The sequence below is a fragment of the Carassius gibelio genome, chromosome A16 (assembly GCF_023724105.1).
Source record: "Carassius gibelio isolate Cgi1373 ecotype wild population from Czech Republic chromosome A16, carGib1.2-hapl.c, whole genome shotgun sequence".
Classification (NCBI taxonomy): Eukaryota; Metazoa; Chordata; class Actinopteri; order Cypriniformes; family Cyprinidae; genus Carassius; species Carassius gibelio.
In genome coordinates this window covers 12,691,418-12,717,749 of record NC_068386.1, presented here as the reverse complement: position 1 = coordinate 12,717,749, position 26,332 = coordinate 12,691,418, and the positions used below count along the sequence as shown (strand labels likewise).

General features: G+C 37.0%; 2 protein-coding genes and 3 non-coding genes across 5 annotated transcripts; 4 read left to right on the top strand and 1 right to left on the bottom strand.

Moving 5' to 3' along the window:
- The first annotated feature begins 1,652 nt into the window (after positions 1–1,652).
- Positions 1,653–11,969, top strand: LOC128030631 (cadherin-17-like). The gene is made up of 19 exons (XM_052618418.1): positions 1,653–1,737; positions 3,866–3,928; positions 5,183–5,278; positions 5,443–5,580; positions 5,826–5,964; positions 6,068–6,226; positions 6,369–6,527; positions 7,839–8,038; positions 8,159–8,287; positions 8,475–8,619; positions 8,824–9,039; positions 9,118–9,194; positions 9,294–9,485; positions 9,575–9,819; positions 10,256–10,386; positions 10,471–10,689; positions 10,779–10,889; positions 10,999–11,115; positions 11,207–11,969. Exons 2-19 carry the CDS (start codon positions 3,884–3,886, stop codon positions 11,293–11,295), a joined length of 2,607 nt encoding a protein of 868 aa, XP_052474378.1. The 5' UTR covers positions 1,653–1,737; positions 3,866–3,883; the 3' UTR covers positions 11,296–11,969.
- A 3,627-nt stretch (positions 11,970–15,596) lies between these two features.
- Positions 15,597–20,855, bottom strand: LOC128030640 (pyruvate dehydrogenase [acetyl-transferring]-phosphatase 1, mitochondrial). The gene is made up of 2 exons (XM_052618437.1): positions 20,707–20,855; positions 15,597–19,513 (listed from the first exon to the last, which is right to left on the bottom strand). The coding sequence occupies exon 2, from the start codon at positions 19,497–19,499 to the stop codon at positions 17,937–17,939; it is 1,563 nt and encodes a 520-aa protein (XP_052474397.1). The 5' UTR covers positions 19,500–19,513; positions 20,707–20,855; the 3' UTR covers positions 15,597–17,936.
- Positions 20,856–22,122: 1,267 nt separating this feature from the next.
- trnat-ugu (transfer RNA threonine (anticodon UGU)) lies at positions 22,123–22,195 on the top strand. Its single transcript has one exon. It is a non-coding gene; the product is annotated as a tRNA-Thr (tRNA).
- A 2,417-nt stretch (positions 22,196–24,612) lies between these two features.
- On the top strand, positions 24,613–24,685 carry trnat-ugu (transfer RNA threonine (anticodon UGU)). The gene has a single exon. It is a non-coding gene; the product is annotated as a tRNA-Thr (tRNA).
- Positions 24,686–25,684: 999 nt separating this feature from the next.
- On the top strand, positions 25,685–25,757 carry trnat-ugu (transfer RNA threonine (anticodon UGU)). The gene has a single exon. It is a non-coding gene; the product is annotated as a tRNA-Thr (tRNA).
- The last annotated feature ends 575 nt before the right edge of the window (positions 25,758–26,332 follow it).

The window sequence follows — 26,332 nt, the reverse complement described above, 5'->3', positions numbered from 1 at the left end:
ATCATATGTTTTCAACCAATTTACAATTAAGCAGTAATGTCCAAAAGTCTGAATATGCAGTCAAAGTCTGGGATTTAATATCTTAATTAATACTGGAAATTAATTATTTTTAAAGATTTTGACAAATGTAACACAAAGGAACACCAAAAGGTAAAACGCAAAAGATTGAAAGGTTTAACATTTCCTGTTTCTGGGTCACTAATCAAGTAAGCTTGTTATTATAAGATTCATCATAACGCCGTAAAATGTTAATTTTACATAGTTACAATCAATGAAACATATTTTTTAAAGCTTTATTTCTCCTAGTTGATGTTAATTTCAACATCCGGTGAACAAACTAAAATCGAATCCCACAATTTTAATGTTAACAAAGATTGAATTAATACTGTAACAAACTATTGCTCATTTTCCTAATGGGTCTTTATTATAAAGTGTTACCAAATTTAGATCTCATGATATTTAATATGTTAATATTTATGTATAATGCATTTTGTATTTAAAGATATTTCACAGATAAGATATGTTTATTACAGCCTCAGTCCTACTGGTGAATATATGTGTGTAATAGTTCCTGTTATTCAGAAACACTCCTCTTACTTTCCTTTCAGAGGTGAGAAGGACAAATTAATGACACCTTCATCAGCTGTGTGATCACTGCTGTGTGAATGATTGTGAATGTGTATGTGTTAAAACTGTGTAAGACTGAAGCTATTTAGTCAGCTGTGTTGCCTGTTTGTTTATGAATACTTGCTGCACACATGGAGTGTGTCAGATTGTCAGGTATTGCTTATTTTAAGGCCATTTCCTGCCAGCTCCACTATGCATGAGGCAGCTGGACGACTCATTGAAACTTCAAGTTACACTAACAGAGTTGAAGTGGTACTGAAAATGTGGTCAACTTCAGTATAATAATTCATATCTGCAGCCACAGGTTTCTCTGTTTCAATACTAATGCCTGCACTAAGTAGCACATTCCTAATCTTAACCTTTACCCTCTATACTTCTCTCCATTATGCTGATACGGCTGCGTAATAATTAGTCAATGGAAAACCATGGGAACTTCTTGGGTAACTACCACTCAAGGTGCCTTTAACCTTGTGTTCCACAGAAGAAAAAAAGCCCTGCAAGTTTGGAACAGAACATCATGAGGATAAGTAAATAACGTTTATTTTTAGGTGACACTGTTGAATACCTCAGAAGTTCTTGCAGATGTATTCATTTCCAGTATGAGACAAAACTGAGAAACATGGAGCACAACCAAGCCAGAGTCTGTCAAAAGATCAAGGATCAAAGATCGTAGGCTTGTATTACTCAAGATCGCGAGCACACAGCTCTGTGAAGGTGATCTTTAGACTCTCTATGAATGTACAGTGATTTTCATCTGTCACACACACAGCTTGTTTTCTGATTTATTTTCTCTTTTTGTCCAAGCTACTCCTCAGAATTCTGCTTTGTCCCTTTGTTCCGTATCATCTTGCATAGAAATTATTGACATTCGGCCTCTGATTACAAAGGAGGATTTTTGATGCATTTTTGTTGTTTACACTTGAACACATCTTATATACTATTTCGCCAAACAGTATCATAAGATGCTTTAAATTTACAGTCCACTCCCCTGAGCAGTGAATCAGTAGATAATGATTAGACTCAATAAAGCGGAGTTAAACTTTGACTTAAACAGGAAGCACTTCAAGACTGAAACACTTAGTCTTTTGAGGAGAGGAGCCCTGCTGACAGGTCTGTGTCTGTTATCCTTTCTTTTACTTCTTCTTAGTTGTCTTCTTTGAGTTTAGGATGATTTTGAAAGGATATGTTGCTAGATAATGATGTAATTTGCATTACAACGTAGCTTTCGAGGCGTACGATTGGTTATGATCTTGTTTGACTTTGCTCAGAGCTTTCAGAAGGGTGTTGACCAGCTTATACGGAAGGGCATTTAAAGGTATCGAAACTTGCTGTAGCATCGTAAACTTATTTATGAGCATATTTGCTCGAGAAACAAATGTATCTGATATTTTTTGGATCTTGCTCTGTCAGAATGTCACCAGAGGTCACTAGCCTAGGCCTTTTGTTCCACTAGAAACTTTTAAAGCCTGTCATTGCATTTTTATATCTTGTTTGAATATCACAGTTTTGATTTAAATCACTTTTAGTTGGAAAAGTCCCAAAATTATGAATGAAAATGGTCACATTTACTTTAGTCTCAGTCTTATAATTGGTTGAGCTGATATTTATAACATAGAACATGAGTATTGATTTCAGCTTGAGCACCAGAACGTCCTGATTCGTTAAATATATTAACACGGATGTATATAATATCAGCCAGTTTATCTGTATATTGGGTCGATCAAGAGTTTTAAAGAGAAGAACTAAAGTATCAGAGGTCACATTAACTTCAATGTCACCTTGTGTCACATCTGTCTCAAGGCGTGTCTGTCTTTCACAATAGATCCCACAGATATAACTGAAATAAAAGTCCAGTATCACTAAAGCACTAAACCTTACAGCTTATTCTAAAATAATATTTCAGCAAAACTGCTGACACAGCTTAATCTACAGACTGCCACCGACACAAGCAGATTTATCTAGAGATCTTTATCTTTTCACACAGATGTGTGTGATCAGATAAACAATCTGTTTACTGGTTATTTAGATAAATCTGTTGATAAATCTAGATAAATGGAGCTACACCTGGATACAACTTCCTTTATTGATCTGTGATCTGCAACTTACTTTCATTTACCATGTGTTTAATAATCGCCCCATGTTGGCTTAACTGAATGATGCGGCTAAGATATGCTAAACTGAGAAACCAATACTTCTTTGGGTTTTACAAAGCAAAATCTTCAATTGACAAAGCTAATGTTTAATCTGAGAATTAATTGATATTGCATTGTTCATCTAAATCCTGAAATGAAAAAATGTTATACTGTTTCGCTGAATGTATAACAGTTGCTACACTCTCAGAGAAAACAGGCAAAAAACGGTCACTATTATTTATTTTGCATTATATTTTATATATATATATATATATATACATATATATATATGTGTGTGTATATATATATATATATATATATGTATTACATTTTATACATATTTTGGTCCCTCCCTCTTCTCAGATGTGTGGATCCACATGTACATAATTTTTTAATCTGTATAAAAAGTCTCGGTTTTGTTATATGACTGTGAGTGCAGACATTGTAAAATCTGATAAACTGTCTGATAAAATCTGATAAACACACATGCGCAGAAAGTCAGCGCTGTCTGGCACAAGAGGCGCAGCCCACGCTTGAATGCCAAGTGACCTTTACATAACCTTTTTACGGGCTGCGATTCATGAAAGAAAAAAAAGAAAAAATACACGTGCACTGTGCTGCATGACGAGAGTCATGATGTTACATTCAAATCCAGCTCATGCTCTATTTTTATGCATATGAGATGCACAGAAGGACTGACAAAATACACATTAATTAGAGAGAATAGAGGGAGAAATCAAAAAGGGAATTTCTGTACATGTAGGAAAGGATCTTAACTATTGCTGAAATATTTGTAATGTTTTAAAATATTAGTCACAGCTGACTGAATAGTACGTTTTGCTAATAATCATTGACTGAAGTTTAACATTAAAGAAGCAGATGGCTCTATTTCCTGACTAGGCAGTTTATAATTAGGCTTTTGTCACACCATGTGGCTCCACTTTATGCTCAGTTTGCACAACAGTGGCCATCATGTCAGGGAATAATCATCTCATTAAGTTATTTGTCAAATAAAAATCACTGCTGTAAATTACAATTGCTTTTGCAGTAAGTATAATAAAGGCAATTTTAATAAAAGGCAGTGTTTCACATGTTTTTTCCATCAGGTTTTGTTGCCCGGGACCATGAGAGGTGCACATTTGCTACCCTTGACTTTTCTCGTCAGCATTGTAAGTATGACCTTGTAGTGTCCTTAGGATCTTTTATTCAGTCCATAAATGAGTAACTGTGCTGAAGTTCATTTCTCTGCCCATTTTGTTTCTTTTTGTTTCTGGACCCCCTTGAAAATGAGATGCCACATCTCAATGGGCTATCCTTTCAATAAATTCAAATTCAGTCAGTAAAAGACCTGAAACACAGTCATGTAGCCTGGATTCATTCGGAAAGTTCCACAGAAATGGACAAATATTCAGCAACCTTCAAAGTAGGCGTGCTGGTATTACGTAATGTCGCATTACTAATGCCATATATCATGGTAATGAATATGCATGGTATTGTTATCGTGAGCACTTCTAAACACTGTGAATAATTATATATTACAAATTATTCCGAATTTGGAATGCATTTTAAGAATACTTTCCCATCAACTGGTAAAAATGCACAACACCGCTGTATGCTGCTTAAAAGACAAGCATGTGCTCTGATGTAAACAAGCACGCATGAGAAGTACATGGGGGAACACGTGAGAGACACACTGAATGAAAGCATATTCACTCTCTGACAGCAGATGGCGCTAAACAGCAGAAAATGCAGCCTTTACTCTGGAAACTCCATAAATAAAGAAGCTGCTCTAATTTCTAAAATGTATTTAAGTAGCCATTTAAGTTTGTGGATTCGCTATTGTGTTCATCACAGCGCCAAATACTTAAATATTTGACTTAATAGGCTATTTATTTTAACACTTTTTACATTTTAATCTGGATTAAAACATACCTAGATTTTGTTTGAAAGTGTTTTGATTCTTTATCGTTCGTTCACACTTTACATTAGGGCTTCATTAGTTAACATTATTAATTCATTAGTTAACATAAACTGCCAATGAAAAATTCTTCTGAACATTCATTCATCTTATGTATTCAATATATAACACATTGCTAAAATCAAAAGTTGCAACTGTGTTATTTAATGAGCTAACATGAACTAAGAGTTGTATTTTTATTTATTTCTTTAACAAAGATGAATAACTTCTGTTGCAAATATAATACCTATTGGTTTTTATAGTTCTTTTGCCCTTTATTCTGTGTAAAACTTTAACTTTATATATTTTTCTTTATTGTTTTATTGCATAGTTATTTTTGTTATAAGAAAAAAAATATGAAACCTGTTATATGTATTATGAATAAATTTCAATACTGTGATAATGCTGTATAACGATAATACCGTGATAAAATAACGTGAAAACATCATTTTTCTCTCTCCCTCAGGCTCATGGGATTGGTCTGGAGGACAAAATGGGGCCATTAGGACATCTAGTTTTAGATGTGCCAGAGGCTACACCTGTGCCCTATGCCATTTACAAGGTACCATAGGCTCCGTTTTTGTGCTTTAAGGGTTAGTTTTGATAGACGGGTTAGTTATGAAGACAGACATAATGTTTATTGTTAGAACATCTCCAGTGTGTAGTGTCAGTGATATTTTTGAATGGATCGATTGAAAATATTCTAGAAATGTTTTCTTTGTTCAGTTTACATCTGCAGTGGAAGGTGTTTCATCATACCATATAAGCGGAGAGACTGAAGGAAAGATCAGTGTCTCTTCAGACGGCTGGCTATTCCTGGAGCAGTTTCTGGAATGGAGCCCTGGGAAAAGCCACCATCTAGATGTAATCCATTATTGCATTATGAAATAATACAAATCGCTACATTGTTCTTTTCTTGTATGCAAAAAGCACAAAGTCCTGCTCACGTTTCACCATTTTAATCACTGTATTATATAAATTATATAAATGAACAATATATCATATTAATTAAAAAATATGGAGTATAACGTCACACGGCAAGACATATAAAGTTGCAAACAGTATGATGACATTCTATTGACCATTCTTAATGTGATTTTTTTCCTCAGATTGAAGCACGTTCAGCAGATGGTGAAACCCTTGATGGGCCTTATTCAGTTGTGTTGCAAGTCGTAGATGTCAACAACAATCCCCCTGTCTTTGGTGAGAACCAGTATGATGGCCGTGTTAGAGAGCATTCACCTGCAGGTGAGAAACACACACATTATCAAAGGATGCTATAACTTGGTCAAAAAATAAATAAATAAATTAACACGCTATTATTTGTACTTTTCATTTTGTGTGCGTGCAGGAGTTCCATTCACGCAGGTGTTTGCTACTGATGCAGATGATCCCAGCACAATAAATGCCCAACTGAGATACAGTATTGTGAACCAAATCCCAAATCCTGGAAAAGTTTTTTACTTTGGCATTAACCCGGATAATGCAGAAATCTTTATAACAGAGGAAGGTACGTCAAAAATACACAGAAAGACCCAAGTGTCCATATGTTATTATTTTACAAGTTAGTTTTGATTATGTTGTTTGTTGAGTGCCAAATCAGTATTTCTTTTTTAAAGAAGATGAAAATTTGTCTTTCTGTTGCTTTGCAGGAGCAGAATTTCTAAAGGCCAGGCCTACTATAAGGTACAGCCAAGATGAGGTCCATGGCAGTCCTCAAGTCCTGAAGAAGAAGTTTGAGGACTACTGTATCCCAAGGAACAACATACCTCTGGAGAATAACCCCTTTTACAAATGCATTGAACGTGCTGGTGAGAACATACAGAAATGCACAGAGTGATCATGTTATTTAAAGCAACTGTATGTAGTTGTGTTTATTTTTGCGACATTGGAGCTCCCTACAGTTAACTGAGTGGAACTTGTAAATATATCACTGTCATAATTACAGAGGATAGCTGTACATATGTTTTTGTTGCTGCCATAAAGCAATCCACCCTTTTCGCAGATTTTGTACCCGTTCACCGAGCTTATACGCAAACACAGAATAGACATTTGGGGGGAAGAGTAGGTCAGGGAGCCATTAGAATAATTTTGAAATTGATATTTAAAGGTAAAAAAAAAAAATCAATACAATTGTTTGAACAATGTTGAAAGCTATATTGGGATAAAAAAAATGTAATGCAACTTTTTTCCTGGTTGTCTGTGTCTCTCTCCTCCATCTGTGATCTTCTTTGAGCAAACGAGAGCATGAGGGCGAACAGAACATGTTATTCAGAATAAGACTGAAATGAACAGCGCTGATTACAGTGCTCTCACAGACACACTCAGAATGTCTATGAATGACCACTTCTCTGATGACATTCACTCTGGTGTGTGGAACGTGCCACAGTCATTAACTGTGCTCAAGCAGTTCAGCCCTCATCAGTGCGGATTACTGTAGTCTCAGAAATCAGGCTGGATTTAACCTAGATTACTTAACCGTTCAGCATCCACATTACCAGCCCAAATCAACCAACATCATGTGACCCACAGAAATCTGCAGGCCTGTCACTTCATTAGTTTGTATATTAGTTTATATCAAGCTGTCAAATACTATTTTATTGACTGAACCTCACCACAAGATGACCACCACCACAGTGACTTACATCAAATACTCCTGAACTGACATTGTTTTATTATGGGAGAATCACAGCTGTGCTAATACTCAGATCAATAATAAAGAATGCTTCAAAACACTCCTTAATAAAGCTTTGAAACATTTATAAATCTTTTATTTTAGAGCAGTAGTTCCAATATTAGATTACAATTCCATATGTATGTATGCTATTTTCAAGAGCTCTGAATCATTTGGAAAGCAATTGGTTCAACTGATTCAGGGTTAGAGCACAACTGCAAGGGTGGTCAACTATTCAATAAACAATAGTTTAATATTAACTACTTCGCAATTATTACCTTAAATTGAGTTACTTGGTCTATATTTCCTTCAGCAAGCTTTTTTTTCCCAAATGGCTCTAGAACAGAAACATCACTCTATGAGCAACATGGATCAGTGTGTCATTAATCATTACTTCATTATTTCAGAATCAGTAATAAAAAATGAGTGTTTGTTTTGATATTCACAGAAAGACGAGAAGCGAATCTTCTTCAGGATCCAGACTATGTGCTGATTGTTCGTGCAGAGGATTTAGGAGGTGGAGCTACGAACGCTTTGAGCAGCACGACACGGGTCAACATAGCTATCATTCAAAATCTCTGGGTCACCCCTGGACCAATCACCCTCAGAGAAAATTTGGAAGGGGAATACCCTATTCATCTTGCCACTGTAAGTGTAGATTTAAAAACAATAATTTTATGTTATGGTAAGCAGTGTCTGTACTTTTCATTTTATTCTTAGAATTTTAAATAATTAATTACAGTATTTTATTTATTTATATTGTCATAGGTGCGTGCCAATGATCCCACTGCACTGTACAGGCTGGTACAGAAAGAAAGACTTTCCTTCCCCTTCACCATCAATCAAGATGGAGAAATCCATGTTACCACTCCTCTGGATAGAGAACAGAAAGATATGGTGAATAGGAATGCATGAGAAACTGAACTGAAAGAGAAAAATGACCAATATCATTCTCTAGACTATATTAGGGCCTACAACATATTTCACTCCTTATTACTTATTATATAAATCTGAGTGTTGCATATTAATCCTGACACGTGTGTGTGTGTGTGTGTGTGTGTGTGTGTGTGTGTGTGTGTTTTAGTACACATTGGTGGTCATAGCAGAAGATGCTCAGGGTGTTGAGCTGGAAAAACCCATGCAGATTCATGTGCAAGTTGAGGATGAGAATGATAACCCTCCTGTGTGTGAAAAAGCTGTGTTTGAGGTGCAAGAGAATGAGCCCATAGGTAATAATGTGAGACTCTTTATAAACACACACAGTTGTGTTTTCATATTTCAAAGTGACTTTCCAAAGACATAATAATGTTTATACTGTATAAACTGTATATTCTATACCCTAAGCCTACTCCTAAACCTAACCCTAACCTTCTTCTGTTTTGCCATTTTCTATCATTTTTGATCTTGAGATTTTTTATTGTATGTTTGTTTAGGTAATCCAATTGGTGTTCTGCCCGCTCATGATAGTGATGAGGAAGGCACACTGAACTCACTTTTAGACTACAGACTCCTGAGCCAGACGCCTCCCAAGCCATTTGGAAACATGTTCACCATCAACCAAAACAATGGCGAAATCAAAGTGGCAAATAAAAACTTCCAAAGGAAAGAAGTGCCTCAGTATGAGCTCACCTTTAGTGTGTCTGACAAAGGTAAAAAAAAAAAAAAAAAATGAATGAAAATGACAATTTATGTAGAATGTGGATCTTAACTTTTGCACTTGTTTGTAGATTACTCCACGGAATGTAAAGCAATCATCAAGGTCATCGACATCAATAACGAGATCCCTGTCTTCGAGAAAAAAGATGTAGATATTTATTTTACTTCTTACATAAATTACTTTCTTTCTCCCTGTGGATTATGGAATACTAAATCTCTGCTCTGATTCACAATCACCTTGTTGCAGTATGGGACCCACAGTGTTCCTGAACTGGCTGAAGTGGGAACCACTTTGCTCACCATCAAAGCCACAGATGCAGATGACCCAGGAACAGGAAGCTCTAAAGTGGAGTATCTCATCACTGCTGGAGACCCACATAACCTCATCGCCGTTGAGGTTAATGAAGCCACTGGAGAGGGCAGAGTCTACATCGCTCGGGTAAAAGACTTTACTCATGGGGAACATGTTGAAATGCAAAAACTGTCTTCATTTCTGTCTAAATTTATTGATTTTTTTTTTATCTTTAGCCACTGGATTACGAGCTCCAGAATGTCTTCAACCTTCAGATCGATGCCCGTAATCCCGAGCCTCTGATCGAAGGGGTGAAGTATAATGACAGTGCCACCACATTTGTTGTCATTCAGCTGGTGGACATAGACGAGCCTCCAGAGTTTGAAGTGGACACTATTGATGTCAATGTTCCAGAAAACATCACAGTTGGAACCGTTATAATGACAGCTGAAGCCAAGGATCCGGAGGGAAAGACTATCAAGTAATGCTTTACATTGTGTCTCCTATATAATCAGATAATACATGAGATGAGATTGTTACTTTTTGACTTTACTGAAGAGAGAGAGCTCTGTTCCAGCAATTGTTGTAACGTATAAAAGTAATAGAACACATATTCCCGAAGGAATGTCACAGTTTTTCTTTTAGATTAAGCATTAGCTGGAATAAAATGAATTTGTATTTTTTTGTGCTAAAGAAGCACTTCAAATAATATAAGTGCTTTGACATTCAATGCAAATTCCAAATTATATGACTAGCATACTTATTTAAGTGAAACTATTTTAATGCTGAACCGAAACATTTACATATACATTTTAGAATGTTTTTAGTGACAGCAGCAATCAACTTGAATGAATTCCAAGTTTGTGCAAAGTTGTGCATTTTATGCAATTCCTGGATGTAAATGTTCTGTTTGTCAGGTTTAAGATGGAAGGAGATGAACATAACTGGTTGGAGCTGGATGCTGACTCTGGAGAGCTGAAGACTAAAGCTGCTCTGGACAGAGAGACTGTTGAGCAGATCTCTCTGACAATTATTGCTTATGAGACAGGTGAGTCATAAATCAACAGAGCTCCAATGCATTGATTCACTCCAGGTGAGTGTCATCTGGTCAATCTATTTCTGTTCCTTTCAGAGGGAGACAAGCAGGAGGATGAGATGAAGGTGGATATTCATCTGCTGGATGTGAATGACAACTACCCCAAACTCCAGAAGACACAGGGCTTCATCTGCGTCCAGGATATGACCCCCTTGACACTCACTGCTGTAGATAAGGATGCCGACCCCTACAGAGAGCCTTTCACCTTCTCCATTAACCGCAAGTCACCCAACTTTGAGATCAAACCTCTGGATGGTGAGCAGATCACAGTAGTCCTTAAAAACTGGCCTACATACAATCTGACTGTTGTATTTTATTTTATAAATCTGTTTGTGAATCGGCAGGAACCTCAGTGCAGCTGATTTTGAAGAAGAAGCCCCCAAATGATCTGGACACCACTGTTCCCATCAACATCAAAGACAATGCTGGGATGGGTATCACTCAAAGGTTTGATGGTAAACAATTTTTTCCTCTTTATTTCTTATATAACATTCAACACGCTCAAAGACTTGCATTTCAATGTGGTAGGACATCTAATCTGATATATCTCTTTCTATTTCTTAGTGCGTATATGTAACTGCACTAAATTGGGCTACTGTTACATCGAGCCAGGAGCTCACAGCTGGAAACTGGGCATGAGCGGCACCATCGGCATCCTGGCAGGAATATTCGGCTTCCTCGGTAAGACTGATATGTTTTATTTTGCTCTATTCATATTTAAGAGTAAAAAGAAGCAAACTGAGAGAATGTTGTTGTTTTTTTCCCCTTCCAGTTCTGTTCCTGATCATTGTTTTCTACCGAATCAAGAAGAACGATCAGCAGAGTCCAGCCGCTCCTGAAGAGAGTAAAGCAATACTCTAGAGTCCGGATAACATGCCAACTGCAAACATTATTTGGAACACAAGCCAGGCAAACTGACATCCATGACCCTCAACACACAAAGCCCTTTATTTTGTAAATCAGTTCTGCATTTTTAAAACACACTTTTTATTATCATTTAATATTCATGTTCAAGAATTGCATCTTCTGACAGTTTTAACAGTAACTTATTCACAATGTGGCCTGGCAAATATATTCAATATTTTATATTTAAAAGACTTTTTTTTTTCAGTTTAAAAAAATATATCTGTTGGCTTCCTAGTGTTTAAAGGGAACACAAAGGGTGTTTTCTTGGAATTTCTTGGAATCTTTGTGGAATATTTTTAGTACAAAGTACACAATACAATATGAGTATACAATATGTTGTCATATTTAATATGGATGAAACCTATAAAAAAATGAAATATTTTATTTATTCCCTATTGTCCAAGAATCAAATAAAATGTGTAAAAAAAAAACTTTCCATTTGATATTTTTTTGTTTTTAAATGTCTTGTGCAGGTCAAAGGTCAGGTTCTATGAAATGCCCTTCAGTTCTGTAGTGTAATTGCTTCACTGAAGAAGGCATAAAAATCACAGAACGACAGCATTCTTGGCTATTTGACTTGGAGAAAACTGGAATTGTTCATTCTGTAAATAAACTTCTACTTTGACCCAGATATTGTTTTTTATTATAACATTTTTTGGAACAAATCCACATTTAAACAAGCTAGTATGTAAACTATATTAATAGTAACAATAATATATAAAACCATAAATAGACTAGCTAACAAGATAACACAGGAAATAGCTTTTAAGCATTAAGGATATTTATTCAAGAGTAAATAATAGTAATGAGTAAAGACTTGTTCATTGGCTTCTTATGTAATTCTTATATAATTGTCTCTCTTGTGTTTCTATAAAGTTTCAGAATAGATCTTGAAAGAGACAATGTTACTATTAAAAAGACACTAACAAACTAGAGATGCCTTAAACTCATTCTGATAAATTATCAGCCTGTATCTCTTCATGTTTATATTACTTCCACATTCATCAGTCTCTAAGCAACGTCCAATGACAAACACACAAAAACAAGAGGAGAGTGCACTCACTGAATAAAAACGTTTGTGTGTGGGGGGTTCTGTGAAATATGTCATGGGGTAATATTAAAAAAAACATGGTTATGCCTTTTGTTTGATATTAGACAGATCTCGTCCGATGGGGGTTCTGTGTCCATTTTTGGACTCAGACACACACACACTGTGCTACTTGTCGCTTGCATCAATCTTCAGCAAGCCAAAACATCTCAAATTTTGAGCTTCATCCACAAACACTCTTCCTATTGACCCTTTCCATAAAACATTGCTGTATTCATTTTCTGAAAATAATGTTATATACAGTACATAAATACATATATACATAAATGCAACTACTACATTAAACACTTGAAATAATGAAATAACTGCAACCATACTGAGCACTTTAACAGGTGTCTTCCGTGTGAGGGTGACAGTGGGAAAAAGAGTTTGGGATGGACAATCAAATATCATGTGACTTAAAAACAGCACATCATGGTCAACCTTAAGGCCTGCCCTTTTAATTCCCATAGTGCAGCATGTCGTATTTATTTCAGAATAACAAGGAAATGAGTAGAAATTTATTCTTTACATATGGCAACTCTGTACCGTAAATAAAGCTTTACCGAATAATGGTGAGTGACAGTGAAATTCAATTAATTCAATTTACAATAACAATACAATGCAATTTAGGACTAATAACTTTGCTTCTTCCTTAATATGTTACACCACTTGGTTTGCTTTTGTCAGTAGAGACACAAGATCTTCATTCCTTCACTTTCTTTTCCACAAGCTATAGAAAAAGATGATCAGATGGATTGACAGATGAGCATCGGTCCTTTGCTTATGACTAAAAAGATGGATGGATGGATGAGTGAGTGATAGATTGATCTTTTTCGCCTAGCCATCTGATCAATCCTCAACCTCTGATTCTATCTCTCCCAAACAACACTTGTTGTCATGGTAACAGCCAAAAATCACAGACACAGGAACATGGGAGCTGATCGCTGTTCTTATACCACATGCGTGCATCTTTTAGGCAGTTTAGACCTCTGCCAAAACGTGAACCAAACAAACTGTTATGAGATGCAGAGCCAAGCTAAGAATAATAACATCTTAACAGTGTCGTCCATCTGTAGCCCTGCACTAACACACCAGTAATACACCCCCCCCCCCCCCATCCGCACATGTTCATCCAGAGGCTTACTGAGCGCTCAATGTGCAGCGAGAGCACATGCACACACTTCTTTCATCTGCTTAGAGCAATACAGCCATATGAGCACTCAATTAATGGGGGTATTAAATTAATTTTAGGCTCCAGAATATTTTAATGAAATATTTGCCTCTGCGAGAGAATAGGTGAGTCTGGTAGGTCTAAATAGAAATGTGAAAGCAAGTGCACTGCTTTTTAAAACAAATTTCTGAAAGTGAATACTAGTGTGAATGACTATATACTGCCAAAACTCATCTCCAGTGGGGTCCGACATATAATTTAAACCTGGAAATTAGCACGGATAATGAGTTTACGGATTTCGAAAAATCTAAAACAAAGTGCAGTACAGGTTTGGAAAATATTCATATTTAAGATTCATTACATAAAAGGTATTTATACATATTAAAGGATGCTGAATCTGCTTTTACAGCTCTATTTACTGCGATAACACAACACAATTAAAGAGCACACGAAAAAATAAAAAAAAAAGAGTCTATCAGACATTTGACCAACCTTACATTCTAGACGAGGACGTGCATGCACCCAGAGCTGGATTGGGTGGCATATTGGAGTTTGTTCAAAGTCCTTTATTCAGTCTATAGGTTAGTTTGTTTTGCTGCAGTTAAGACCAATATTTATACAGTAAAATAAGCAAGACTCTTTATTTAACGTTAATCGGTCAACTGTCCAAGTAAATCAGTCTGCTCCACGTCAATCATCTCAGTCGCCACACATCTACAGACAATTAACACACACCTTAGGCCATGTGCAATACAGATATAAAGTTTATTTATGGATTTTGTTTGAAGCTATAGTGTATTTTATTTGTAAATTTAGTGGTTTTGATACTTCATAGACGTTACCAACCATTTGCGTTTGTTGCCGATTGGCGCCTCCATGCGGAGAACTGGATAAAACCACGATTAAAACCTCGTTTTTTTTTAAACTTTTGTACTGAATTAATGTTACGAGAATAAGGGCTGTGTCTGCAAACCTTTTGGATATCTTTATTAGTTTTGTATATGCAAACACACCTCTTCCAGATCAAATAATCTGCCAGAGTGACCGAAGACCTTACCCTGCAAGATACTGTAAAACAGTGAGTATTTCAAGTCTCATCTAGAAGAGCGTATATATAATGCCAAATGAGAACAAATAAATGCTATTCTTTTTACCATTCATCACAGAATTATGAAATTTGTCATGCTTTCCACAAAAATATTCCACATAAAATACTTCTTTAAATAACACGCACATACACATATATTATATATACATATATATATATATATATATATATATATATATATATATATATATATATATATAATATATGTATATATATATATATATATATATATATATATATATATATATAATATATGTATATATATATATATATATATATATATATATATATATATATATATATATATATATATATATATATGTATATGTATGTGTGTGTTATTTAAAGAAGTATTTTATGTGGAATATTTTTGTGGAAAGCATGACAAACATTCATCCAGACCACAAACCTTTCAAATGTATTCTCAGGAGAGTGAACGATCAGGCAGTGGGCATTTGGCAGGAACATTACACTTGTAAGTCAGTCCCATAGGCTACATAACTTCAAAAACACAACCTTTACCAAGAAATTGCAGATATGCATGTCCTGAACCAGCTGAACTCTTGACATTTAGTTTCAGAAATGCCATGTCATGACAGAGCCTTATGATAGACTGACCTACTTACAGTTTGCCAAATCAGAAACTGATCTGACACCATGATGGATTGATCCGTCCCTGAGCCAGCTGCTGTTTTGGCAGAATTCCAAATACACATGAAGTTCAGTGATTCTAACTAAGTAAATGTGCATTCCTAATGAAATGTAGCTTCTGGCAGCAAAAGTCACCTTGATCTGTTAAGATCCGCTAGACTGGATTGCTCAGTTTAGAAACTGAAAACTTTAGTCTTAATGCATTCATTTAAGCAAAGTACAAGAATTGGACAATATTTACTTAGTTACATTTTTATTAAAACAACATTAACTTTTTATTGTTAAATACATTTGTGACATGCTGCAGAACATTTTTAAATATACTCATTTCAAATTTAACATCCTGCAGCATACATTTCCTTCAAGTATTAAAGGTGGGGTATGAATTTTTTAAAAAATGCTTTAGAAAACGGAGTAGGGCCGAGTATCAAAACAAACTTGTAGCCAATCAGCAGTAATGGGTGTGTCTACCCATGATGCAAAGGAGAAAGCGCTCAGTGCACAGAACAGACATTAGCTGAGCAGAGCGACAACGAAAGATAGAGATGGTAGATTAAAAAAAAAAAAAATATATATATATATATATATATATATATATATATATAACCAAGAGACAACCATCTGAAGTACAACATAAGGCAAGAAGTAGGATCCACGTAAATATCGCATCAGTTTCCAGTACCAGAGAGAACTCAAGGAGTGCGAAGGCCTGCCATTGGACGCTGAAGTTGCTTTGTTTCTTCTCGATAGGTAACATTGGTTTTGCTTTGTTCCACAGAATATATGCTTTTAAAACACACAGTACTACCAAAACACACTTTACTAGTTGATGACATCATAACCTCGGTCTATGTGTGGGGCGGAGCTATTAAAATAGGGGCAAGACCCTTTTGGGGTAGGGGCGTGTTTGTTTTGGTGATTTGAAATATCAACATTGGCTACCAGAAATCACTTACCCCACCTTTAGGCAATTGCTTTCCCAATATAAAGCAGTCTGTATTCACATTTCAGCAAGCCTATAATAACTTGATTACAGTATTACTTTTAACACTGTTTGCTGATTGACTATCATTCAAAACATTTCATGTGGTAATCAGCTGTGTTCTTGTGCAAGAGATGAGAACATACTGAAAACAGGCAACAAAGTACAATCAGAGAGTTATGGTTTTAACCTTGTCCAATAACCCTCAGGAAAAGACATTGAACTCAAGTAATCTCCACTCTGTGGCCGGTAATCACTTGAAAAAATACTTGGAAACCAAATGAATTACTTTGGAAACACAATTTACAAAGCAAATTTTTTCAGCTCCACAATTCTCCTCTGTAGTGTAATCATACAGGTGTGTTTGCATCTTATAAGAAGTGTTAGCATTTCAGGTTTGTTGTGTCACTGTCAGAAGGGATATATATGAGAAAAGAAAGAATGATATGAAAGTAACCATCAAAAAAAATTGTTTTTAAACCTTCAAATGCCCAACTTCTGACTCCATGTACAGGCAAAACAAAGCAGACCAATTTATCAGGACTTTTACAGTAACTAGATGATCATTTGTTTAAGCAAACCAAAGGCATGCTGTACAAAAAGAACAACTTATCAGTCAAATAAAGATATAATACAAATGGTATTAAAATAACATATTTTGCAACTACACACTTCACTGCTGCTTTCATGGTGCTGGCTACGGACATTAGAAACTAATTTGGTTCATTAGAACCTAAATAAATAATTAAAGGCAGAATTAAAAAGTGAAAAGTCTGTTATCATTTACTTACCCTTATGTCATTCTAAACCTGTAGGACACAAAAAGTCATTACGAGCAACTGTTTTTGTCCATATAATGAAAGCCAGTGAGGTCCAAAATAAGACTGGACCCCTCACTGAGACATATTTAAAAATATCTTGCTTCTGAACACAGTAAAGCATACAGGTTTGGAATTACATGAGGGTGAGTAAATGACAGAATTTCAATTTTAAAAATTATTCCTTTAAGGTAACTTTTCATTCAACATATCTCAGTTACAGAGCAACTTAAAAGTACATATCTGAAGCGATTTTGCTTCCTATTCTCATTCTTCCTCACTCACCTTTTTAAATGACCTCTTTCAGTTTCCTTTTTCATTCATTCAAAAATGAAAAGCATACAACGTAAAAGCTAATTTTGGCACAATACAAGCACTATATAAAGTCTCTCCGAAGTTTAAAATCTGCTGATCCTACATTGGTAAATTTCCCATCTTTATTTATGGTTGTGTGTTGCATTTTGAGGGTTTAATTGTGATAGTAGGCCAGCGGTGAGCTCAGCATAATATTTTTCCCGTTTGGCTTCGTTCCGCATATATCACTAGAAATCAACACTGCTCACCTACTGAATATTAATATTCCTTTCAAAAGGCAGCTGCCATGAATATGTCTAAATAAAATTTTACATAAAAATACACTTATAGTAATACATTCCACTGGTGTAGGTAACATTTTGCTGTGCTAATATTACTTATAATGCAGTTTGAGATTGTCTGGAAGATTAGAAATGATGATGTATGTAACAGAGCTTGTGGAAGGAGTCGTGTGTCCACTTCTACTGTCCACCAATGACGTGTGGGTTAAACTGCACTATAATGATTGTGATATCATCCCTATACATGCGGGCTAATTCCTCTGGCAAGCTTAACGTCTTCGACAACCTCTCATGGTCCACCATTCCAAACTCATTATTCCCCACTGCGTGCCGAATCAGATGCGTAGCCGCATTCTGATCCTCGGTGGAGGAGATGCGAGCCTTCCTCTCCTTCAACAATCCCTGCATCTGACCCAAGGTCACCTTATAGCCGCCAACACTGACCGGTTGCTGCTGGTGCACTCCGGTGAGATGTTCACCCACAATCCTCACCACCTCCTGCCTGTGTAGTGTTTCCCACAGTCCATCCGAGCCCAGCACCAGGAAACGATCCTGTGGACGAAGACGGTGTCGCGTCACCTCTGGCTCTGCTGTAAGGTAGGGTGGTGTGTGGTAGTTGGGTGGGATGAACTTAGCATGCTCATTCTCATGGAGCTGGTCTGGTCCAGACTCAAGGACACACCGCTGCAGCTCGATGCTCCACTTGAATTTGACGTCTCCAAAGGCACGAAACGGCATGAGTAACCCCAACAGGCGATCCTGCTTCACCACAGTCTTGGACTCAGAAAGGGGGTGCTCTGACTGCAGACGCTTCACCTCAGATTCATTCTGTGCATTGTGGTCATTGGAAAGCGTGAGGGCAGAAAAAGAGCCATCAGGTTCTTGTACACCCAGGACTGCACGGCTATCTCCTGTGTTGGCAACATGCAGCTCATTCCCATCAATGTGTGCAACGCATGCAGTAGCGCCTGAGAATGCAACACGAAGCACCCAATAGTGCAAGAATGCATTTGGGTCACCAACCTGCGCTTCAAGGGATATGTCATTGTCCAACCTTTTAAAGGCACTCACAAGAGCTTCAGCAACACTCAGCTGCTCCCCAGGAACGCTAAGGTCCAGAAGTTCCTGCCAGTATGTGCGCAAACTGGAGAAGTAGAGGCGTGAAGCTTCCTTGCTGAAGTAGTCATTGGGATGCTTGTGCCACTGCAAAATCGGGTGAATAGGTCGTCCGCTCTCCACCGCGTTCTCCAGCTCCACCAACTTCTCGTGTGGCAGTAATGTAACGGCAATGTAATAGAAGAGCCGCTCGCTGACTGCCTGAGCACAAGCGCAGCCTGCGTGGCCATCAAATACGCCATAAAGCATGCCATGGGTCTGCAAGCACGTTGCTGCACTTCGGCGATCTTCAATGGGTACATTTGCTGGTAACTGGTTGCTGTCAAAGCCCATGACCGAACTGAGGTGCTTGCCATCAAACTCAGGAACTTTGAAGCTGTACTCATTAGCTTTTAGAATGCTGTTAACCTGAGGTGGGGTCAAGTAGTAGGTGTGCCATGCAGGTGAGGTCCTGTACCCACGCACCTGGTGCTGCCGTCTTTGTTCAAAGCTGTGTGGCTGAGTTGCATTGATGCATGGATGAGGAGACTGGCTGCAGTTTTGGAATGTCATGGCTGGCACCAGGATCCGACCAAACCTCCTACCGTGGATGACCCTGAACACCTGGGAGGTAGCAGCCATGATCATTTGACCTTACCCTCCTGCAGGAAAACCATAGCTCAATTAGAAAAATTAATCAAAACCTATATTTCACACAGAACTATCAAAGTAAATCAGTAGTCAGGGTTACAATTAAAATACGTTTGACACCATGATTGCTTATCAGATTATTGAGTCTTTATGTAAAAGTAACATAAAATGTATAAACTACAGTCATTTGAAGTCATCAGAAGATTACTCTCATTGACTAAGTCAAGACTAAGACCAAGGCATGGAAAAGCATTCCCATTCAGGATAGGATAGTGTCCCAAGGCTATTTATGGTGCTGCCACATTTTTGGCATTGGACGCACTGACTGTCCCACTGGCCTATTACTGGCCCTTTAACATTTACCCATTACATAAAGCAAACCTTTCGCAATCCAATGTACATTGCAATTATTCCCTGTCCTTCAAGTTTCTTTGCCCAACCCAAATTGTCTTTTGGTGCCTCTAGTGCTGTTATCTGTCCTCATCTTATTGACGTCTAAACAACAACACAAAAGTTCCTTTTATTTTCTTGTGATAAAGTAAATAATTTACATTATTAATAAAAAAAAAAAGTAATATATGTATGTTTAAGGTATGTTTTATCCAATGGAAACTTGTCGAGTAACGAACTGTTGCTAGGGGGGTTGTCCTCAATAAGAGGGTCACAAAAAATGAACACCCTTTTGCAAATAGAGGGTTAAAAGGTGAGTACTCTAAAAACAGCTCGCGGCTGCACGCGCTCTGTCATTCCGTGCAGTTCATATCAAGGAGCCAACACAAAACAGGCGCGTTTCTTGGACCATGCCAAACAACCGATGTATCAAAAGTTAGAACGATTTTAAGTTACAACTTCACAATAAAACGACAGCTGCAAAAAAGGGAAAAGTACTACGCCCCTTTCACATCATCCAGCATACATAGTCGCTACTTAGTTACCATTTTGTTTACATTTAGGCTTGACAACATAATTCAGTAGAAATCATCGCAGAGAAAAATAATCGAATAAATGTCTCTATATTTAAAGCGAAGAAAAAAGTTTAACTAGCACACGCGTTTGCACTGCATGACTGCGTTACTGTAACACAGTGGACAAATATCAAATGCTAATGCATCTTAAATATGCTGTATGGAATTTATTCCACACTACCGTCGCATGAACTGCAAGCGCAACTCAATACAACCTAACAAAAGATAGATATTCTTACCTGGGGATATTAGTGGCTGACTGAGTTTGTGGTCGATGTTTGGTCAGGCAACATTAGTTCATATGCAGTCCTGCGAGCCTGGTTCACCTCCACTCCCACCGGACAAGATGATTGGTCCACTCACAGAGCTTCTACGTCATCAGAGGTGTGGCTGCGCTTAACCTTTCCTTTTCCGGGTATAATTATAGGAATGCCAAAGAAACAACAAATAAATACATACGTAAATAAATATATAAATATAAACAAACAAATGTGTAAATAAATACAAACAAATGTATAAATTAATCTACAAAAAAAAAACTATTGCATTTTCCCACATAAATTTATTTTCATTTCATTTATTTATTTATTTATTAACTTTGGCTGGCGCTAAAGCGCTCTGAGCACCAAAACAACCTATATTACTATATTGTTGTTTATAATTTATTGTCTGTTCTCTTTATTATTCAAGTTTTAATTACCTTTATGCATGTCTGCATTATGTTTGTACTTTCTGTACTGGAAGCCCCTGACACCAAGACAAATTGCTTGTGTGTATTGTGTACAGAGATTAAGAAAAACACTCCAATCACAGATTCTGCCTCATTAATGAAGCAGTTTCTTCATACAAGGTAAGAAACATTACTCCCATTTCATGTCCCCTTCATCCTTAATTGCTATATTATTTCAAAAATAGAAACTGGAGTTTCGTTGATTTTAACATTTAAACTTTCTAGGAGAAACTCAATTCATCACTAGAGACCATACAAGAGAAACTTTAACACACAAAAGAAGTTTAAAAAGAGTGCTATAAAACAGCTCAGCACATCAAGGTGAGTATTTAGAATTTCAACACGACTGATCATGGACAGAAATGTGTAAATGCTGAGGTGATTTAGTTCAGTTATTTTTTATTTTTATGTTTAAACTCAGGCTAAGCTCACAGAACGGCAGATTACGTTTCTACAAGATGAAGAAGAAGCTTCAATCACTGCACTGAGGAAGGAGGAAGAGCAGAAGAGTCAGACGATAAAGGAGAAGCTTGAGGATATGAACAGACAGATCTCAGCTCCATCAGACACAATAAAAGACATAGAGGAGAAGATGAAGACTAGTAGCATGTTATTTCTAAATGTGAGAACTGTTTTCTTGTATTCAAAATAACTTACCTACCAGCACAGTCAAACTTTCCCCAGTTTAAGGAATCTCCTTTAATACTATTTTTAAGCAAATATTAATTGTTTGAAAATATACTTAAATTGTTTTGTTTATTTTCCAGGATTTAAAGTCATCATGGAAAGGTAAGTGAGCCATCATGTTACTTGTGTCGTTGATTGTGAACTCAGGCTGCCTGCCAACTCCTTTAGGTGTGTCTTTGTTTTGCTAACTCAAGATGATATGTTTATGTGACGTACATGAGTGACAGATACCAGGTGAGGCTCCATAGCTCAGTGGTTAGAGCACTGGTCTTGTAAACCAGGGGTCGCGAGTTCAATTCTCGCTGGGGCCTGATCAGAAACCTTTTGAAAAGTGACCTGTTCTGAAAATGACCATGGATTGGAGCTGATGAGGACTAATGAATAACTAATAATGACATAATGTGCTCATCTGGATGAACATGAACCTTCACAGAAGAAGGAAAACTGGCACATGCATGTCTTTAGACCAGGTCCTGTTCCTCCTCACAGGCTCTTGTTGGCATGAGAAATACAGTCATTCTTGAAGAGACCAAATAACAGGCAGACCAACATCATACAATAAAATCAGATGATTTATTTATCAGCAATGTTGCGAGCTGCTCCAAGCAGGGGCTTTCAAGAGAAATAAATGATTAACTAATTAAAGAAATTATTCCTTTCGGGTGTGAGTCCTATTTCTATTTAGTATATACTGTCCTATATACTGTAATATACTAGTAAACAAAATCCATCAGCAGTCAGTTCTCTGCGATTTCTTACAATCTCCATAAACCCCAAAAATATCGATCATTTTGTGATCTACACACACTGACAACTACCCTCACAGAGAGAGTCTTTCCATTGTTTTACAGTCATGATGTAAATTAACAACTAAAGTGGATGTAACAACAGAAAAACTGTGTAACACAAGATCATCTACATGATGACGAACAAAAATATATATTAATGAATCAAATATATAAGCTAGAAAATAACACAATAATTCTAGAAAAATGTCTGATGGTGTTTCAGAAATAGGATGATAAATATTTACTGATAATTCTATTCTGATCAACTCTTTATTTCTGATCTTTTGTCTGTGATTTATGTGGGCTAGAAAGTAAATGCAGAAATAAGATCATGTCCGAATAAAACAGTTGATGGATATCCATGTTTTCTTACATGTTAAAATAGTCAAATATGTGCAAGGATTCTATGTTACAACAATTAGAATGTCTCACTAACTTCTAGAGCCACCCTTAGCTTTAAGCCCCATAGCTCAGTGGTTAAAGCACTGGTCTTGTAAACCTGGAGTTGTGAATTCAATCCTTGCTGGGGCCTAAGTGATGCAATTTTAAAATGTGTTCTGTTCTGGAAATGACCTGGAAGTTAAGATGAAGATGCAACATACTGTGCTCATATGGATGAACATAAACCAGAATTCATCAAATCTTGTCCTGGAGGTCCAGTGCACTGCAGAGTTTTGCTCCAACCTTGATCCAACTCCTCTACCTGTGATTTTCTAATGAACCTGAAGACACTGATTAACCTGCTCAGGTTTGTTTAGGGTTAGGGTTAGAGCTAAACTCTGCAGGAAAGTGGATCTCATTGGCCAGATTTGAGGATCCCTAGCATAAACCTTCAAGAAGGAGAGCTTTGAATTGCAGATATCAGGCTCATGTTGTGAAAACAGTCATCCTTGAAGAGACCATCATCAGTAAAATAAAATCAGAGACTTTACCAGCAACACTGTGAGCTGCTCAAACCAGGGGATTTCAAGAGAAATAATAAAAATTAAAGAAATTATTCATAGAGGGTCTGAGACTTATTTCTATTTTCTATCATTTACCTGTACTGTACTGTACTGTACAGTGCAGGTTTATTTTCTTAATGTACACTGTAATACCTTGAGATGCCGGTTGCAGCAAAATAAAACCTATGTATGAGCTATCAGGAGCTACAGTATTGTTTTTGGTTCACATATAAGAGTGTGTTACAGACAATGTGACTACACAGAGTCATGACTAAGACCTATGGGGTAGTTTTACGAGAAGTGGGCCCCCTTCTCCCCAGGCCCAATGAGTAGACTATACTATAGTACTTTAGACACCATTAGTAACCCTGTTGTTTGTATCTCTCTTTGACCTGTGACTCTGGAACAGTGAACACTGCTAGTACACGTCTGATTCTGTCTGATGATCTGACCGGTCTGAGACATAGCAAGACACAGCAACTGGTTCCTATAATAATCCAGGGAGGTTTCATCCATATTCCTGTGTTCTGGATTCAGAGGGCTTTAACTCAGGAACACACTTCTGGGATGTGGAGGTTGGAGACTATTCATATTGGATTATCGGAGTAACCACAGAATCAATCCAAAGGAAGGGAACAGCTTTCTTTTACACTTATGTCTTGTGCATGTGGTATGAAGATGGTAAATATATCTCACAAGGCCCAGAGAAACCAAACAGACCAGTTCCAGTTAAAGAAAAGCTTCAGAGGGTGAGAATGGAGCTGAACTGGGACAGAGGAAAACTCTCATTCTGTGTAAATTTCTCATGTAAATATAATATGCATGTGCAGTGATTCTGTATTACAACAAGTAAAGGCTCCACCAACTACTAGAGCCACTTCCCCAAGAGCTTCACACCCTAAGATCTGACCTTTTCCCCGATCCATTGATTGAAGCATGTCAAGACATCTCAGGCTGCCTGTAAACTCCTTTAGGTGAGTGACAAGCATCAGGTGAGGCTCCGTAGCTCAGTGGTTAGAGCACTGGTCTTGTAAACCAGGGGTTGCGAGTTCAATCTTCGCTTGGGCCTAAATGATACAATTTTAAAAGCTGACCTGTTCTGAAAATGACCCTGAAGTTAAGATGAAGATGCAACATACTGTGCTCATATGGATAAACATAAACCTTCAAGAAGGAGAGCTTTGAATTGCAAATATCAGGCTCATGTTGTGAAAAACAGTCATCCTTGATGAGACCAACATCAGTAAAATAAATTCAGAAACTTTACCAGCAACATTGTGAGCTGCTCCAACCAGGGGCTTTCGATAGAAAAAAAATATATTTAAAGAAATGATTCCTTTATCTAGAGGACGTGAGACTTATTTCTATGTTCTATTTTCTATCATTTACCTGTACTGCACAATGCAGGTTTATTTTCCTAACTTGGTGTTAAAAACATATGAGAGTCATTTACAGAGAGGAAACGTCAAATATCTTCATCAGAAATGTGTAAATGCTGAGGTGATTTAGTTCAGTTATTATTTATTTTTATGTTTAAAATCAGGCTGAGCTCACAGAACGGCAGATTAGAGAGGAGTTTATGAAGCTTCATCAGTTTCTGCAAGATGAAGAAGAAGCTTCAATTACTGCACTGAGGAAGGAGGAAGAGCAGAAGAGTCAGACGATGAAGGAGAAGCTTGAGAAGATGAACAGACAGATCTCAGCTCCATCAGACACATTAAAAAACATAGAGGAGAAGATGAAGACTAGTAGCATGTTATTAAATGTGAGAACTGTTTTCTTGTATTCAAAACAACTTACCTACCAGCACAGTCAAACTTTCCCCAGTTTAAGGAATCTCCTTTAATACTATTTTTAAGCAAATATTAATTGTTTGAAAATATACTTAAATTGTTTTGTTTATTTTCCAGGATTTAAAGTCATCATGGAAAGGTAAGTGAGCCATCATGTTACTTGTGTCGTTGATTGTGAACTCAGGCTGCCTGCCAACTCCTTTAGGTGTGTCTTTGTTATGCTAACTCAAGATGATATGTTTATGTCACGTACATGAGTGACAAACATCAGGTGAGGCTCCATAGCTCAGTGGTTAGAGCACTGGTCTTGTAAACCAGGGGTCGCAAGTTCAATTCTCGCTGGGGCCTGATCAGAAACCTTTTTGAAAAGTGACCTGTTCTGAAAATGACCCTGGATTAGAGCTGATGAGGACTAAACACCACATGACATAATGTGCTCATCTAGAAGAACATGAACCTTCACAGAAGAAGGAAAACTGGGACATGCATGTCTTTAGACCAGGTCCTGTTCCTCCTCACAGGCTCTTGTTGGCATGAGAAATACAGTCATTCTTGAAGAGACCAAATAACAGCCAGACCAACATCATACAATGAAATCAGATGCTTTATTCATCAGCAATGTTGTGAGCTGCTCCAACCAGGTGCTTTCAAGAGAAATTCAAATAAAGAAATTATTAATTTCGGTTGCGAGTCCTATTTCTATTTAGTATATACTGTCCTATTTACGGGGATATACTTTAAACTAAAGCCATTAGCAGTCAGTTCTCAGCTCCACACACACAGGAACTCAAACCAACCACAGTACTACTAGACAGTTAGGTTAGGTTTAGTGTTAGGTTTAGTTGAAATGTACCTGCAAAGTTGCTTATAATCAGTTGAATGCCTGTTGAGGGACCATCAAAATAATGTTTGAACAGATATCA